The 18,943-nt window shown below is 38.6% G+C and overlaps 1 protein-coding gene across 10 annotated transcripts in view; it reads right to left on the minus strand.

Moving 5' to 3' along the window:
- The window catches only part of VPS50 (VPS50 subunit of EARP/GARPII complex), a 185,539-nt gene that overhangs the window by 100,306 nt on the left and 66,290 nt on the right, over positions 1 to 18,943 (minus strand). For 9 of the 10 annotated variants that reach the window (XM_038389581.2, XM_038389579.2, XM_038389583.2 and 6 more), the window contains 4 exons: positions 16,673 to 16,808; positions 4,816 to 4,913; positions 2,641 to 2,735; positions 1,523 to 1,621 (listed from right to left, as the gene is read on the minus strand). In XM_038389581.2, the coding sequence (XP_038245509.1) occupies positions 1,523 to 1,621; positions 2,641 to 2,735; positions 4,816 to 4,913; positions 16,673 to 16,808 (428 nt within the window). Of the gene's footprint in view, positions 1 to 1,522; positions 1,622 to 2,640; positions 2,736 to 4,815; positions 4,914 to 15,154; positions 15,418 to 16,672; positions 16,809 to 18,943 lie in introns of those variants that run through there. The other variant, XM_043509304.1, reaches the window with a different exon arrangement.

Raw genomic sequence — 18,943 nt, forward strand, 5'->3', positions numbered from 1 at the left:
TTTAACTTAAATCAGTGAGAAATCACCCCCATATGGGAGAGGAGGAGTATTTAACTAAACAAACAGATTTAATTAGATTGGTTGGACTTTTTGGGTAGACAAAGCCTTAAGAAAGGCATTTTAAAATGGCCAAGTGGAGAAGGAAGTTTCAGAAGAGCTTCAAATGGAGGTTTCATAAGGGTTTGAAGCTCCAAAGTGAGGTTCCAAGGCAGAAGAGGAGATTCAGGTTGAGACTTAAGGCTGGATGTTACTTTGAAGAAATGGGAGCTATGGTAACTACACAGTCATAGAACCTTGTATCCTGGAGAGGTCCAATGCACTCAAGGCTGAGACTTGACCCTGTCAGACAACTGGAAGGGAAATCTTTATTAAAACTGCTGAGAAGATATTCTAGGGTTGACTTTCAGGAGCCTGAAAAGGAGCCAAACCACATTCTTGGCACCAGAATTAAGACACTTTCCCATGCATTCCTGTCAAAATTTTAAGATTTTATGGATTTTAGTAAAATATCAATTAATTCTCAGAACATCCATCTGAAGATAAAGTCATCTATTCAGCCTCCAGGCAGAAAGCTTCAGAATGACTGATTGGGGTTTGGCATGTGCAGAAAAATGCCCTGAATAACAGAGGCCGGATGCCATGTGAAGAAGTCTTGGGAACCAAGGACTTCTGGCAAGAATCATTGTGGCATTTTTCCCCCTCATATCTTCCTGGCTATCTAAGTAATGAAAAACAAGAGCCAGACCGCTGGAATGAAAGAAGTGTCTACCTTCCAAGCCTGAACACTGGGGAAATCAAAGCAAAATTATGGCAAAAAAAAAATCAAAGCAGTTTAACTTTGAAATTAAAAGCCAGCAAGTGTTGAAGCTGACACACATGCTGCCATAAAATTAGGTCAGGTCTTCATGTAATGAAGTCAAGGGACACTGGAATGCAATGCAGTTACAGATGGTCAACAAAGGGAAGGCTGCAAACGGGATCCAGGAGTACAAATCCATAGAATTATGAAATTCCTGACATAAATAAATTGCATAATTATAGATTTCAAAGACATTGCCAGAGATGTACGGAGACATGGGTGGATGGGCTCTCATTTTATGGAATGGTATACAGATAAAAATAAAATAAAATAAAATAAAATAAAATAAAATACTTTTGCCAGGAGACCAGGAATAAAGGCCTGCAGCTCTACTAGAGAAAGGGTCAAAAGGAGGAGTCTTAAGGAGCAGCTTTTAGAGGAAGCCTGAGGTGCGACTGAGAAAGTCTAGGCACCACAGGTTCCCTTTCCCCAACCTGCTCATTGCAGAAGTCTCCTCAGTGACTTTAGCATGAGTGAGAGATTATACCTGCAGCAATAGCTGAGTGTTCAGACCCCTCACCCCCACACACTAGACAGAAACATGCCCAAGCTGTCCACCTCAGTGAAACCAGGCAACTCGTTGCCTCTGGAAACCCAGTTTAAAATGAAAAAAAGGAAAATAAAAGTAATCCGACCAATCCACCGCACATTTAGTAGCCTTACCTGTGATAATTCTTGAAATAGTTCACACTTTGTTTTCTAATAGATTCTTGCAAAACTTCTGACTTACTGCCACAAAATTCTTCCCCAACTTGCATCAGCCTATTATAACAAGAGACATTTTAGAAGTGTTTATCCATTCAATTAGTTTTAACAATACTGGAGGAAACAACTATTACTTGAATGCTATTGTTTCAGCTGGAATTCCCTCTCTCTCTTATAAGCACACATACCATGCTCATCCATCACCAATAGTATTTGAACATCTAACAAACAAAGATCATCACCATGCAACACCAGGCCTACATATGGTCTACTTTCTTCTATTACATATCATGGCATTTTATAAACACTCTGGGCCAGACAGCCACAAGAAATCCAAGTGTCTGCTTGGGATCCTATGGTCCAATGAAAGCTCTATAGCCCGTGACCTGAACACATCTCCCTATACCATTCTCGCTGTCCCCTCTTCTCTTCTCCGACAAAAAATAAAATAAATAAATAAATAAAGCACTCTGGCCACCAGCACCACAACCCCAAATACAGAAGCAGGAGCAAAAGGGAGCTATGCCCAGCTCCTCACACTTTTGGCTCCAGGTTTGGGGAGCCACTAAGCAAGCTTTTAAAGGCACCACAACTAATTGCAGCGCTACAGAAAATTGCTATTAACAGCCAAGCAGATTCCTAGGCCCAGCCCAGCAGCACTCACACAGAACCTGAGGGGGCATGGGGACAGAAAAATGAATTAGCCATTTTTTACATCCCCAATCTCGAAGCTGGCCAGGTACCAAAATGGCTCTCAAGGACTTCATTTTGGCCAAGGACCATCAGAGTACTACAGCTTCCTTTCCGTCACACCCACTGTGTCTGCAGGGTGGCCCGGAAGAGCAGCTGGCTAAAAACAACTTGACACTAGTCATGAATTACCTCGCATGCAGGGAGTCACTTGGTGCCCTATTAAGGAATCACTCCTGCTCTTTGCATCACCAGAGCAGGGTGAAGTGGATGGAAATTGGGGCCAGGAGGTAGTCCCTATTATGTTAATTTATCATGTTATCTTATGCTAATTCAGGCCCGTCATGCAGATGGAGAAAATGGCCTTATTTGCCCCATCAATATACCTGCTAATGATATCTAGTACAAAGATAAAGTCATCATATTTGAAGTTAGACATGTCTGTCCCCAGCAGATACGTTTTCACTTTCAGCTGCACATCCTATAAAACACAAACATTTCAAAATTAGTATTGAATCCTTACTAAATGTGTGTGCATATTTTGAGTTTTTATATAGTAGCAGTGACTACTCTGGAGTTAAAAATGAATGACAGTGAGATTAATGCATGGTTCACTAGCACTTTTGATTTTGTTCAGATGTCTGACCCCTCTGAACATCAGTTTAGGGCAGTCCTCTAGAGAAACAAGGTTTGTTGAACTGACCATTTTCATTAGCACATGTGATCTTTCATTGGCTTTCACATTACATCATTAGTTCACTAGTCAAAAATAGTTCCTTGCAACTTTCAGTAATGCAGTGTCAATCCAAAACAACTTGAGATGCCAAGATTGTTGTGGACAGTGGTTTAAAGAATGCTTTGGATTATTGCCGCTCTACGTAAATCACACAAGGTTCATAGCTTTGGCATCAGAAACGTTGGGTGTTTATTAAAAACTTTTGGGCTAGTAATCAAGTTAGAACTATCATGAAAACAGGCAGGCTCACAAAATTTCCTGTTTTCCCTAAATCTGACTGACAGAATGACAGAGCCCTGTATTTCAGTAGTTCCTCTTCCAGCTGATACCAAAAGGGCAGAGCTGCAAATGTACTATACTCAGCATATATGAAAAGCTTTAAGTACCTTTAAAAAAAATCCCTCACCTTTTTACTGGTGCTCTAAAGATTATTACTCTTAACACAAGTCATATGATTTTATGGTACATGTCTTCAGTGTAATGATAGGGACTCGTGAAAAAGTTCTATTAATCTGTTCAAATACATGTTTCCAAAAATGTATATAGCTACTTACACACACAGAATATGTGCTTAAATGTCAAAAGTCTTGGTTTAAATTTAATGCAAAACTTCTTAGTTAAAACATATATATTATCCTGATTTCATACCACTGGACTTCAGCACAGCAGGTAGAAAACATAATCCACTGATTTAACCCCTCATGAGACTTGGCAGTGTTTGCTGAAATACTTTAACTTGTTTTGCTGATGCCTAACATGGACTTTTAGTCTATTTTGAATGTTCTGTCTGTTGTTACTTTTAAAAAACTAACAAAACTCATTTATGTTATGTGAGTTGTTCATGTGTGTTGTGACAGGGTCGGACCAGATGGCTATAGGAGAGTAATAGAAGGCAGATATATTAGCCCCAGGCTAAGTAGGTCCCTTTTCTCTGGGTAAGGGAACAGGGAACGTTCCAGAACAATCAGGAACCTTCTGGAGACAATTAAGACAGGCTGATTAGAACACCTGCAGCCAATCAAGAAGCTGCTAGAATCAATTAAGGAAGGCTAATCAGGGCACCTGGGTTTTAAAAAGGAGCTCACTTCAGTTGTGGGTGCGTGTGAGGAGCTGGGAGCAAGAGGCACTAGGAGCCAAGAGTGAGAACGCGGACTGTTGGAGGACTGAGGTGTACAAGCATTATCAGACACCAGGAGGAAGGTCCTATGGTGAGCATAAAGAAGGTGTTGGGAGGAGGCCATGGGGAAATAGCCCAGGGAGTTGTAGCTGTCGCACAGCTGTTCCAGGAGGCACTCTAGACAGCTGCATTCCACAGGGCCCTGGGCTGGAACCCGGAGTAGAGGACAGGCCTGGGTTCCCCCCAGATCCTCCCAACTCCTGGTCAGACACAGGAGGAGTCGACCTGGACTATGAATTCAGAAAAACGGCCAAGCTGAGGGCTGCTGTGAAGCTCCAAGGCGAGCAAATCCGCCAATAAGCGCAAGACCCCCAAGGTAGAGCAGGAACTTTGTCACAATGTGCATTTCCCTCTTTTCATCTGGCCAGAGATATGGATGTGAGACTGCAGACAAGAAATGAGTTGGCCTTGGCTATTACATAATAGTCTTCCTACCACAAAAATTAGCACCGCTATTGGTGCTCCTGTTGGCATTCTAACCCAAGAACTGACTGTGTCTGGAGACTGAGCCATCCTTCTCACCCTATAATTCCTTAAATTATTTTAATTTCTACTTATCTACAGTAGTTTGATTTGTAACAAAGATCACCACATAAGATTTATACTCTGTATTTGGAAAAGAGTATGTTTAGACAATCCAAAACAAACCTGCCATATACGCGAAAGTCCATGTTCTAATTTCTTTTGTACATAGCTACGGTCAAAATTGGTCTCCTCAGCTCCAATCACATTGTTGCCATCTGAAACTGAAATTGGAAGATAGTGTGGGTATTTCCAATAATCTTAAAACCTAACTTCTAGCATTGATGAACCTACTGCCTCTAAGTTGGCCTGCAGGGTTGAGACTAGATGATGGCTAACTTTTTTTCTGTGCAGTTGAAAAGTCTGAACTTTTAAAGGGACAGCAATAAAATCTTTAAAAAAAAAAATATCAGACAGATACGGTTATGTCTGGCTAAGAAAACACAATATCCCATTCCATAAAACCAACTAAGATAAAGTAACTGACATTCATGTTTCAAATGGAGGGGAGATATAGATTGTCTAATCTAAGTATCAGCCACTCTCTACTAGGAAATATTCCCTAATGTAGTCTAGCTTTGTAAAGATGACCCATTAGTTGAAAAATTGTAGAAATAAGGTTTCCACCGTGTCTAGCAGTATACACTGGCTGAATGTCTGGAGAAAGACCCTGCAATCTTTGCTCCACTGAGCAATGCCAGCAATACTCTGTGCTTGGCTTCTTTCTCCCATTCCTCTCTCTATGCATTCTTCCATAGTACACTTACACATGACACAATCTTGTAATCCCAGTGCAACAAGCCCCAGACATTTTCTCATTCAAATCTCATCTATTCAATTCAGATTCTGGTACAGCCCTCATTACCATACCCATATTACCACAGTACTTGAGGACTTTTTAGTAGTGCCCTAACAATCATGACTAGCATCTGTCATGCATGGTCCTCCCTCCCCGTTTCTGCAGGGAGAAATCATGACTTTTTCCCCTGCTGTTTAAAAATAATGGACCCTGTTCTGTGTATTTGTACTAGCAGAAGCAAAATTGAAGTAATACACTTAGAGTAGAAGATGGAGAGGTTTATGATGATCTTTATATTCTGTTGGGCGTTCTTTCCACAATCTGGGACTAGCTGCCAAGAAGACAATGTCTTAGACAAGCTGCATAAACAAACATTCCTCTTCTTGTGGACAGCTCTACTGAGCCTGACAAGTGGAGTTGTCATCTGTGATCTTTCTCCAGGAATTTTAAGGCAACCTTTTGGGCTCAAGCCTGAAGATAAGGCCTAAGGCCTTGAATTGGATTGGAGAGAGTAATGTGGCTCTGGAAAGGGACACTGTGCTACTTAACTTTCCCTCAAATGGGAAGTTATTTGGGGTAGTGGATATAATGCTTTATCACCCTCTTGACCACTGACATTCAGGTAGTTTTGCATGCGGGCTAGGCTCGGATGGAGAAGAGTTGAACTAATTTCACTGAGAACCTTGACCCCAATGAAGCTTAAGCCCTAGGCTACTTAGGAGGGTAATAGAACAGGAATCTAGCAACAACAATGCAGTAACATATACACTAGAGACATGAAACCTTAGAACTTAAATTCCTTAAACAATTAAGTTGACTGTTCTCTCCTGGTAAAGAATAAAAATAAATTGTAGAATTTGGTTGCATTTACGTATCAGTTCAAGAATAGCAACTACAACATTCAAATCTGTCTGCTTAAATTAATGGCATTATTTGCGCAAGGAAGGCACTCAGGATATGGCCCCTAGTTATTTGTATTAAAATAAGAAAGACATTTAAGGAAAAATACATTAATTTTACCCTTTTTTCCCCCCAATAACCATTCTGCCACTTTTTCTTAAGAAAAAGAAATGTCCTATGAAATGTCATGATAAAACAATCTCCTTACTCTCTGTAGATATATAAACTAAAGTTTAATACCCATGTACAAAAAATTCATATTGTTCTCATGAAGGCAGCAATTCTGAGTGACAAATGTACCTGCTTGAGCTAAGTGATTTACCATGCAAAATTCGGCCAAGATATAAATATGAAGAATGAACCACCCGGCTAGCTACATACTAAACAGATGCATCTTTTTCTCTGAATCATCAAATGGATACTGCAGTCACTACAAGTTCTTTAGACGTTATTGTGACCTACTCTGCTGTGGCATAATTCGGCAGAGACAAATCAAGCCTGAATTATAGGTCAACTTGTCTTTGACCTACTTACAACACTAGGCCAACAATGCTTGGCTTAGGTTGAAATGTTGGTCATCTCTCCTGCCAAACATGGGGGAATGGATGGGTGGGTGGATTGATACCAAACAGATGTCTAGTACACACAGAGGGCCATTGCTATACACTTTTATTAAAAAGTTTCTGAGGCTCTTGTTTTGAGCCCCATCAGGCTGCATGGGTCTGGTTTTCAGTCTTTTATCCAACATTATGGGGAGCTATTTCTCATATAGAATCATAGAACTGGAAGGGACCTTGAGAAGTCATCTAGTTCAGTCCTCTGTACTCATTGCAGGGCTAAGTATTATCTAGACCATCCCTGACAGGTGTTTGTCCAACCTGCTCTTAAAAATCCCCAATGATGGAGATTCCACAACCTTCCTAGGTAATTTATTCCAGTGCTTAACCACTCTAACAGTTAGGAAGTTTTTCCTAATGTCTAACCTAAACCACCATTGTTTCCATTTTAGCCCATTGCTTCTTGTCCTATGCTCACAGAGGTTAAGAAGAACAATTTTTCTCCCTCCTCCTTTTATGTATTTGAAAACTGTTATGACCCCTCTCAGTCTTCTCTTCTCCAGACTAAACAAACCCAGTTGTTTCAATCTTCCCTCATAGGTTATGTTTTCTAGACCTTTAATCATTTTTGTTGTTCTCTGGACTTTCTCCAATTTGTCCACATCTTTCCTGAAATGTGGTGCCCAGAACTGGACACAATACTCCAGTTGAGGCCTAATCAGCATGGAATAGAGCGGAAGAATTATTTCTCGTGTCTTGCTTACCATAGTCCTGCTAATACATCCCAGAATGATGTTTGCTTTTTTGGCAACTTCGTTACACTATTGGCTCATATTTAGCTTCTGATCTACTCTGACCTCCAGATACTTCTTCCTAGGGAGTCATTTCCCATTTTGTATATGTACAACTGATTGTTCCTTCCTAAGTGGAGTACTTTGCATTTGTCCTTATTGAATTTCATCCTATTTACTTCAGACCATTTCTCCAGTTTGTCCAGGTCATTTTGAATTTTAATCCTATCCTCCAAAGAACTTGCAACCCCTCTCAGCTTGGTATCATCTGCAAACTTTATAAGTGTACTCTCTATGCCATTATCTAAATCATTGATGAAGATATTGAACAGAACCAGACCCAGAACCGATCCCTGCAGGACCCCACTCATTATGTCCATCCAGCATGACTGTGAACCACTGATAACTACTCTCTGGGAACGATTTTCCAACCAGTTATGCACCCACTTTATGCAGCTATCTGAAGTTGAAATCACCTCCTTTTGTCCTAAGTGTTATATAAAAAACTTCTAAAAGGAATACAAAGGCATTTTGTTTTATGGAATTTGGAATAGATGGAAAAATATGTAATTGTGCATGATTTCAGGTGAAGGTAAAAATCACAGGCATCTGGAGATCTATTCTTCTAGATAGCTGATTTAGGTACACAATATCTCCAGTTTCCCACAAAAATTTCTACTGTGTAAACTTAGTAAAATTTTACTTCAGTCCTGGTAATAAGAAAGGCTTTTTTTTGTTGCCTCCTTGCTAGACAGGCATGACACAAACCATTTTCATCTAGATTCATTCTCTGAAACTTCCTCTACCTTTGCTGGATAACAAGTTTTTTTCTAATAACCAAAGTTCGAGAATGAATTTTGGAAGTTGTCTTTTCAACTCTTTCCTCTACTGTAATTTTGTTAGTTCTTTTCTGTTTACAGATGTGATACATAGGTCCCGATCCTTCAAAGGCTTATTCATGTGATTAACTTCCCATAACAGTACATAATGTGAAACAGATGCGCAAACCTTTGCAGGATTGGAGCCTTCCTTTGTTGATAGCTTTTGTGACTGGAAGGTTTAAGAGATTACTTCAGAAGGAACAAAACTATTTGTAGTAAACATCTAATTCGGCTCCTAACTGTGCAGGTAAATTTGAAAACAACTTTATAGTAGTTCACCAAATGTTTATTAGGTATTTGGCACCGCAAGCTCTCTGTCTTGTATAGCCTGCATCATATACCATACAAAAAGTTCTGATTGTCTTGGATTAAAGAGTTTTGTCATTTTAAAATTATTTTATAATGTAAGTAGATATCTGATGATAGTGCTGAAAAGCCAATCCAGGATTGGGACTTTATATATTTGTACAACGCCTAGCACAAATGGGGCCCTGATCCCTAACTGAGTCCTTTAGGTACTACCATGATAGAAATAATAGCAACCAATTGTGTTGGACACTGTACAAACAGAGAATCTCTGCCCTGGAGGGACTGCAATCTAAACATGCCATCCAAAACCTGGGTTTTGTTAACACCTATTTAACTGAATTGACCTATAAACAATAGGAAGAAAAAATTACTTTAAGATTCCACAAATCCCTACTCTTTCAATTACATGCTGGGAAAATTCACAGTAAACATCCAAGACCTCTAACAAATCCTCCAACAAAACCATAGAAAAGTAATCACACAGGATTACTTTCAGGTCACCTTTGTAAATCATGAAGGAGCTAAAAAAGCACGCAAGCCTATTTCCCCCTCTCTGCATATTTGAGAGTCAACTTTAAATGTGTTTGTTTTTGAAAAATAGTATGGACTATTAAATATCACAGACAAAAACGATCATGCCAATTAAATTTAGAGTGCACAGCAGTGTAAAAGCATATTTTTACATGACGACCAAGCTTCACCTTTCTGAGATGAAAATACTGGTTTGTCAAATTTGATGCAACATGAATTTATAAACAAAAGTGAAATTACAGAAAAAGTAGCAATGATTAGAGTGTCTCAGAATGTCATTATAGGTTGCAGTAGTTATAAATTCAATTCACTAGATTTATTTTCACTTACATTTAACAAACTATATAATGTTAAAAGTCTATGATATTTCAAATATTACATTTTACCAGATGTGATCACTCAGGAATAATAGTTCTATTCTAATAAAATAGAAATTTTTTGTTATAATTTACTGCTTCTCAGTTATATGATAGTATTCAACAAATGAAATCTGATAGCTTTATTTCCCATTTTATGTGACATACTAAAATATTAACATGCCATAAAAATATGTTTTAGGATGTATGTGTTTGTATCTAGAGTTAACCATTTGTCTATCTTCATTACTTAATCCCATTTTCAAGGGAGTTTTTTTAAACCGGTCCTAAAAAAAATTTCTCTAAAGGCAAACTAACACTGTGAACCAGCAAAAAATTATTTTCTTGTCTTAGGTTTCAGAGTAGCAGCCGTGTTAGTCTGTATTCGCAAAAAGAAAAGGAGTACTTGTGGCACCTTAGAGACTAACAAATTTATTTGAGCATAAGCTTTCGTGAGCTACAGCCCACTTCATCGGATGCCAGTTTTCCACCAAATGCATCCAATGAAGTGAGCTGTAGCTCACGAAAACTTATGCTCAAATAAATTTGTTAGTCTCTAAGGTGCCACAAGTACTCCTTTTCTTTTCTTGTCTTAGGAGCTGATCTTGCAACCTACACTCACCCAGTAGTTTTTATTTACAATTCCTCTAAGCTTAGCAGGGTCACCTGTGTAAGGACTTCTCTACTTCCAGCTACATATGATCACAGTAGAATTCCAGATATTAATCACAAAACCAAGTGGGGGTTACTCTTGGAAGCAAGTGTGACTTCTTGGAAGGGAGAGAGGGGGCTGAACAAAATCACTGCTGCCTTGATGTTAATGACTCTGTACAACTATAAAAATGTATTAGCTAAACACTAGTAACTGAGATGTCCAGTGTTTCTAAAAATGTTATTCTCAACAACTATCACCTTACAACAAGATCCCCATGTAAAGTATTAACGGAAAATAGGCAATAAGAATAAATAGAAGCCCCACTGTAAATTTTGCACTGAAACCTGAAGAAACAAAAAAAGCGCTAAACTTTCAAAAGACCCAATTTATATAAAGGTGCAAAAAAAAACCCCACTCTCTCACACACACCCTGGAGTTAAAATATTTGTTGACTCTTACTACAGTGCCTCAAAAAGTGGACTAATTTACAAAGTGAAAACATGTAAGAAACTGACTGATTATTCAGATACCTTTAATTCTTCACAAATAGAAAAAAATGTTTAGTCGCATTTACATTTTAAAGTTATGTAAGCACAATACATTTGTAATGCCCACTACAGGCATTAAAATAATTGCAGGTCTAAGTAAACATGAGCCATGATGAAGTACATTATGTCTACTATCCATGCAAGAACCCTTTGGACAAGCTGCAGTCTACTGTCATGGAAAGAGCTATGCAATTAATGTCTTCTGAATCCACTGCTTCTCACTCTTGGAGTTCTGTACCATGAGCAAGAGACACTTGATCTATTAGAAGTACTTTGTGAACACTTTTTACTTTCAGTAAAAAAGCACAATAAGGGAAGAATCTAGAGCAGTGGTTCCCAAACTTTAAGAATGCGTGAACTCCTTTCACTAAATTGTCAAGTCTCGTGAATCCCCTCCTAAAAATGAGTATTTCCAGGGATTGTCTCCTTTACCTGAGTATAAATTATAAAAGCAGTGATCTTGGAAATATAAAATTTGTTTTTATGACATGCTTATTACACACTATTTATTATTACAGTATTTTTATTACATTATGAAAACGGCAACACTCTTCCAAGATCTCACTTTCGTAGCTTGTATACTTTGAATAGGGCTCCTATGACAGGGCTCCTATGTTTCATCAAGGAGTATCAGATGTGAAAGCATGAAGGTATTTAAGAAGCCAACTCAAAGAGTTCCTCCTACAGAAGCATTCAGGTCTTGAGCAGTCCAGGCAAACAACGCATGTTACAACAAAGCTTAAACTTGTTCTTCATAATAATTTTAAAAACAATGCCAGCTGCCTGTTTAAAAACAGCCAAAAATATCCACCTCCCTTTTCATTTCTTAAAAGGAGTCTTGAAGTTTAAATCTCTTCAGTGTGATAGATATGCTTGCTTTGATCTGCTTAGCTCTTGGAAGTCCAGGGGCTCTGGGCTGCTAGTCACGTGCTCCCTAGGGACAGCTCTGTCCGCCATTAGGGAATTTTTTTCCCCGAGAACCCCCTGTAACATTTTGCGAACCCCCAAGGCTTCACAAACCCCAGTTTGGGAACCACTGATCTAGAGACAGCCTTAGGTTCATGCCTCAAACTGATGAGATCCAGCTACACATACAAAAATTATAATGCTCATTCAACAGCTTCAGTCTATTGGGTTTCACTATTCAGAATACTATAATGTGCACATTATAGTAAACTATCCTACAGCTCCCTCTGCTGTGTCCTCCTGCTCTACACACTGTATGGTCTTGTTGACCTTTATACTTTAATGGCTATGATACATTCTGTAGTTAAATATAACCATTAAATAAACTAGGGAACCCGGTTGTCTGATGCAGAATTAATACCTACTGTTCCATTAACATGACATTCATTTTCTTTCAAATATTAGACTTATCAATTCCCTTACTAAATGAATTTTTTTGTTTTTTGGTTTTTTTAGAACTGATTCAATATTCTTTTTTAAACATGGTTCACTTTTCATTCTTATGCACACTGTACAGAATAGCTAGACTAAGTGCCAAGGGCATCAGCAACTTACTCTTTGTGCAACATAAAATCTAGAGTAGTACTAGTGCTGTATATATATATATAGACACTCAAACAGTTAATTTAAAATGACATAAGAACATAAGAATGGCAATACTGGGTCAGACCAAAGGTCCATCCAGCCCAGTATCCTGTCTTCTGACAGTGGCCAATGCCAGGTGCCCCAGAGGGAGTGAACCTAACAGGTAATGATCAAGTGATCTCTCTCCTGCCGTCCATCTCCACCCTCTGACAAACAGAGGCTAGGAACACCATTCATTAGCCATCCTGGCTAATAGCCATTAATGGACTTAACTTCCATTAATTTACCCAGTTCTCTTTTAAACCCTGTTACAATCCTAGCCTTCACCACCTCCTCAGGCAAGGAGTTCCACATGTTGACTGTGCGCTGTGTAAAGAAGAACCTCCTTTTATTTGTTTTAAATCTGCTGCCCATTAATTTCATTTGGTGGCCCCTAGTTCTTATATTATGGAAACAAGTAAATAACTTTTCCTTATTCACTTTCCCCACGCCACTCATGATCATATCCCCCCTTTGTCTCATCGTTTCCAAACTGAAAAGTCCTAGTCTCTTTAATTTCTCCTGAGATGGGACCCGTTCCAAACCCCTAATCATTTTAACTGCCCTTTTCTGAACCTTTTCTAATGCCAGTATATCTTTTTTGAGATGAGGGGACCACATCACATCTGTAGGCAGTATTCAAGATGTGGGCGTACCATGGATTTATATAAGGGCAATAACATTCTCGGTCTTATTCTCTATCCTTTTTTTTTTTTAATGATTCCTAACATCCCATTTGCTTTTCTGACTGCCACTGCACACTGCTTGGAGGTCTTCAGAGAACTATCCACGATGACTCCAAGATCTTTCTCCTGATTAGCTGTAGCTAAATTAGCCCCTATCGTATTGTATGTATAGTTGGGATTATGTTTTCCAATGTGCATTACTTTACATTTATCCACATTAAACTTCATTGCCATTTTGTTGCCCAGTCATTTTGTTTTGTGAGATCTTTTTGAAGCTCTTCACAGTCTGCTTTGGTCTTAACTATCTTGAGCAGTTTAGTATCATCTGCAATACTTTGCCACCTCACTGTTTACCCCTTTCTCCAGATCATTTATGAATAAGTTGAATAGGATTGGTCCTAGGACTGATCCTTTGGGAACACCACTAGTTACGCCTCTCCATTTTGAAAATTTATCATTTATTCCTACCCTTTGTTCCCTGTCTTTTAACTAGTTCTCAATCCATGAAAGGATCTTCCCTCTTATCCCATGACAACTTAATTTACATAAGAGCCTTTGATGAGGGACCTTGTCAAAGGCTTTCTGGAAATCTAAGTACACTATGTCCACTGGATCTCCCTTGTCCACATGTTTGTTGACCCCCCTCAAGGAACTCTAATAGATTAGTAAGACATGATCTCCCTTTACAGAAACCACGTTGACCATGACATGTGTCTGAACAGAATATCACTTTATGCAGCAATGCAGCCACCAGGGGCTTTTCTTGTGGCCACAGTCTCCTGGGCTGTGACTGGGGAGAAAAGAGGGGGCCAAAATAGTGGCCTCTCCCTGTCCCTCTGGATCCACCACCTTGCTGTTGGTTGCTGGGGTGGCCAGCAGGGGTTGGGCACTGCCATCCTCTGGAAACACCTGGGGCACAATGCTAGAAGAGCAGGCTGCCAATGAGTTCCCCAATCTTCCCAGGGATGGTGGGGCTCAGGCTTTGGGCTTCAGCCCTGGGGTGATGGGGCAGCAGGCTCCGGCCCTGGGGCTTTGGGCTCCTGCCCCAGGCTCCAGCAGTTGCTGGGCCTGCCACTACACAAATACTCATCCCTGGGCCCGAGCTGCAGTGCTTCGGGCTCAGGCAATGGGGCTTCAGATCCCAGCCCACCACTGCCTCCCTCAACCATCCTGGGCTTAATTTATCCCTAGGCTTGCTAGGGCTGAGTAAGTCTGCTGTAAAATGTGATATTTGTATTTTGTAAACATCACTTTTCACAACAGACTTACTAGCTAGCAATAAATAAATTACAATGATTTGGATGTGTATATGTGCATATTTGTTTATCCTAAAGCTAATTAAGTATTTTAGGGAAAAAAAAAAGTCTGAGCAGCCACCAACAAGAGTTGGTGGCCACACTTTGAGGCCACCAAAAATTTGTCCTGAGAACCCTTAACGGCTCGTTTAAAATGGGTTTTGCAGTAATATAGAACACTGCTTAATTCAAAGTTTTAAGCAGCACCAAAAATAAGCACGCTCATGGGAATGGTCTATTATACAAATGATATAAGGATTATAAAGAAATGGGCTATTGCAACAGTGCTGTGGAATACACTTATTTTAGGATATCTGAATTGTTATATAGGCAGAAAAGAACCAAATTTTCACAACAGAATCCACCTCCACAGCATAACTTAAAAACAAAATATGCTGAAGAAGTTTTAAATATTTAAAAGTACTACTGATATTGTAAAATGGAATAGAAAAGAGGATTAATAAAGACTCTTTCTCCCTATGGGGCACATCAAAAGAAACATCTGAATTTTAAATTTAATCATACGGAGAAAACTTTAATTTACAATACTACTTTTAATAAATTAGCCCACATTAATTTTAAAAATACTCTACGCAATATATTGAACGCCCCTAAAAGAAAAAATACTTTTATTATGCTTTCAACTTTGAAGTAGAGAGGCAATCTAAACGACTGCAAATGTAATTAATTTTAATACCCTGGGTAAGAGTGACTTCAAAATGTATGTTTATAAGCAGGGGTGGATTTCAAAGTGTACAGAGAGCGGTAAGATTAGTCCATTTTCTCCTGTTTCTCTCGCCTCCATTTTTATTCTTTCTTCACAGTTCGGTCTAAAGGATAACAATATTTTTTTTTACTTGTTTTACACAAATCAAGCTTTTTATAACAGAGAAGGAGAAATATCTGCAACAGCATTGCCAGAATTACCTGTCAGAGAGAGAGAGAGAAGCTACTGGTCTGCAGATATAAAGACCATGGGTGAAATCCTCTCCCATTGAAGTCGATGGAAGTTTTGCAATTGACTTCAATGGCGCCAGAATTTCACTCTACGTCTACTGCCATATCCAAGTATCTTGGCTAACAGGAATGTAGACAACGTTTGTCTTTAGATATTCTCATCAATTCAAGTTATGTACAGGGCAACCTGTGTATAAGAGGGCTATACAAGACAAACACAGGTTCAAGTGTTTGGAATGCTAAAGGAGTGTACTAGGACAACACAAAAACAGACTACTCAAGACTAGAAGATACTGTAGTCACAATGTGCCATGGAATAGGCAGGTTTTAAGGCAGAGGTTTTGGATTTCCTGGATATAAAGTGAAGGAGCGTTGCAAGCCTTAGGGTGGCAGTTCCAGGTGTGTAAATTGGCATAGAAGTGCAAAGATCAGACTGAGCGAAGGTGATAAAGGCTGTAGTAAGGAGAATCGCTTCCAAAACATTCCAAAAAATAATTAAATTGATTAACAGAGAATCATATTACTCAGTTTTAAAGCTACTTCCCCCAATAAACAGCCGAGTAGCCCAATTTACTAAACTTAAAATCTGTTGTACACATTTTGACATAGTTCCAAGAAATCTGAAACATAAAATTGATACCTTGCCTGTTTCTCACTTAAGAAATAGTTGCAGCCCTTAAAATTACCAATTTTATATATGAAGCTTCAAATTGCTTAAGACACTCAAGTATTCAGCAGTATTTGTTTTTCCTATACTAAATTCTAGAAAGTATGGATTAATAATGAATCCAAATGCAAGCAGACAATGTTAAAGGGGAAAAAAATAAATTTTTAAAGAGTGACACACTCTAGTTGAAGTCTGGATATTTTAAAGAATAGTTTAATAAATCGGATTATTTATAGTCTCCAATTTAATGTTTCTGTGTGTGTGAGCATGCGCGCGTGTGTGATTACACATGTAAACAGTAATAACTACATACTGGAGATAAGCAAAACAAACAACAACGTTTAAGATATTATAGGGTCATGGCCACAGAAGTACCTGGGTAGAAACTAGTAACTTGAACATTTACATTTTATCTTCAAACAACAAAATACAAGAGAATTAGTTCAAAAGTCATATCTTACCAGAAGACGAAGCAGTTCCCTCATCTCGGTCATGTTTCTCATGCCATTCCATCGTTCGATAATAACTGAGCATGACTTCCCAGAGTGCTTTGCAGAGGTCAGCAAGACATGGAATGTAGCTGTCTGATGTAATATGCTATAGAAAAGAAAAGTTAGGCCTGTGAGAAAACTAACAGTTCGGCTCAGTTTTCCCAATAAACAAAAAAAAAAAGAGGCTGTTTTTCCATTTGTTACCCAGTCCCATCATGGGATTGTGAAGTGCTTAATACTTACAAGTTTTAGTTTCAAATAAAAGTGTTAGAGAGTTACTTTAGGTCTTATATTGGTTGCAGAACAGATACAATACAATACCACTAAAAGTTTACACAGTCATCCCTGTTTTGGAGGGGAATACATCAATCTGTAATGTCCACTCAATGCCTGGCTCTCTACAAGGACTAATTTGTTAAGATGCTGGGTTTGATATTTTGACCACTGTTCACTAGAAACCGGACCAAGGCCAAACATTTATTTCACATGTATTTATCCTAATTGTATCTCTAGCACAGTCAGAATAAAAAGGGAGGCAGCGTGGTCTATTGGCTAGGGCACAGGATAGAGTTTGGAGATCTAGACTCTGCCCCTGACTCTGCCATTGGTCCACTAGGTGACCTTGTGGACAGATTACTTTCTCTCTCTGTGCCTCTGTTTCCTCTCTCACCCTTTTCCTGCTTTGTCTATTTAGAGTGTAAGCTCCTCAAAGCAGGTTTTGTCTCTCTGTGTTTGCACAGTACCCAGTACAATGGGGCCCCTATCTTGCTTAAAGGCTCTGGACACCACAATAATTAAATTATTCTAAAATGTGCAGTAGACCAAGAGGCCAACTTTGTTTGAGCCCAAATTGTCTAGACTGAAGGCTAAACAAAACCCTCTCAAACACTGCCATTTGCGTTTTAAGATTTCATTTGAGAGCAGACCATCAACCTCATAAAAAGGCTTTAATTGAATATAATACATATTTCTAAACTGGGGTTATGCAGCAAGAAACCAAATACATTCATCTCCTATCTGGTAAGGGCAAGCAGGGAGAGCACAGAGATCGTGCAATCCATATGATGATAAATTCATCATTCTGGTTCATTTGCCATCAAGAGGCAAAGCCTCAGATCTGGATGAAAATTTGAAAGAATGTGTCTGAGTCTGCATTTTAGAGTGCTGTTGCTTTATGATGTTCATGTTTAAATGTTCCCACCTAGGCCTGAAATTAACACTTAAATTACATGAATCGAGTTGTGGTGAGTAGTTCATACATTTCTGCTATTTCTTTACCCAAAGTAGACTTCTGCAAGGTTATGATAAAAACTAGAATTACTTTGCAAAGTTTACTATGTTGTCACTATACTCCTTCATTAGCCTCCCACAATACCTATGATTTAACTTTTAATTCTCAGTGAAGTTTGTTCAATGGCTGTACAAGGCTTCAAACATACGAGGTACCCACTCATGTAAAAATCAACATGTCAAAACCTTAGCTATTCTGTTTTAAACACGCAAAATAATGGAATCCTATCCAAATTATCTAAATTACCAAATACTACATACATAGGGATAAAACTTTAGCACCAGTTTCATTCCAAGGGATTCACATCTTTTGATTATCTACTGATCTATTATTTGTGGTTTCTTAACACTGAGAATCCTTAGTGGTCAAAAGACGTTTGAAGAAAAAGCAGGTAAACATTTGAAAATTAAGTGTGGTTTGATAGAAAATATAAACTGGAGAGATATACAAATAAATATGGAAGTTACTTAAGCCTTCCCATTTTCTCAACTTTATCAGAAAGAATTATAATCTGAAATGGAAGCATACTTTTATTTTCTACTCAGTCAGGTTCACTTGTCTCTCTCACTCTAGTAATATTCCTGGTTGTAAGATACACTCTGCCGGTGATTAAATACTCATGAGGATCATTCTTTAATATATGTCCCTGGTGAAAGTATCTTGAGACCTCACATTAATCATTAAGTCTTTTCAGATCTATTATTATTAAATTATAATTCTGGGCAGATTTCATACCAAGTCAACAGAATTGCACAGTGTAAATAAGTTGGGCACCTTTGAGTACAATCTTCAACAACCATATGGCCATAAAATACTAAGTTATAGCACCGGTCTTCTCTAAAACATGAAGAAAAGATGGCACTGTGTTTAAGATAACAAAAAAAGGCTCCTGTTGATGTTATTCACAGACATATCATGGATACTATATATATTGCCAAAATTAAGAGCAA

The sequence above is a fragment of the Dermochelys coriacea genome, chromosome 2 (genome assembly GCF_009764565.3).
Source record: "Dermochelys coriacea isolate rDerCor1 chromosome 2, rDerCor1.pri.v4, whole genome shotgun sequence".
Classification (NCBI taxonomy): Eukaryota; Metazoa; Chordata; order Testudines; family Dermochelyidae; genus Dermochelys; species Dermochelys coriacea.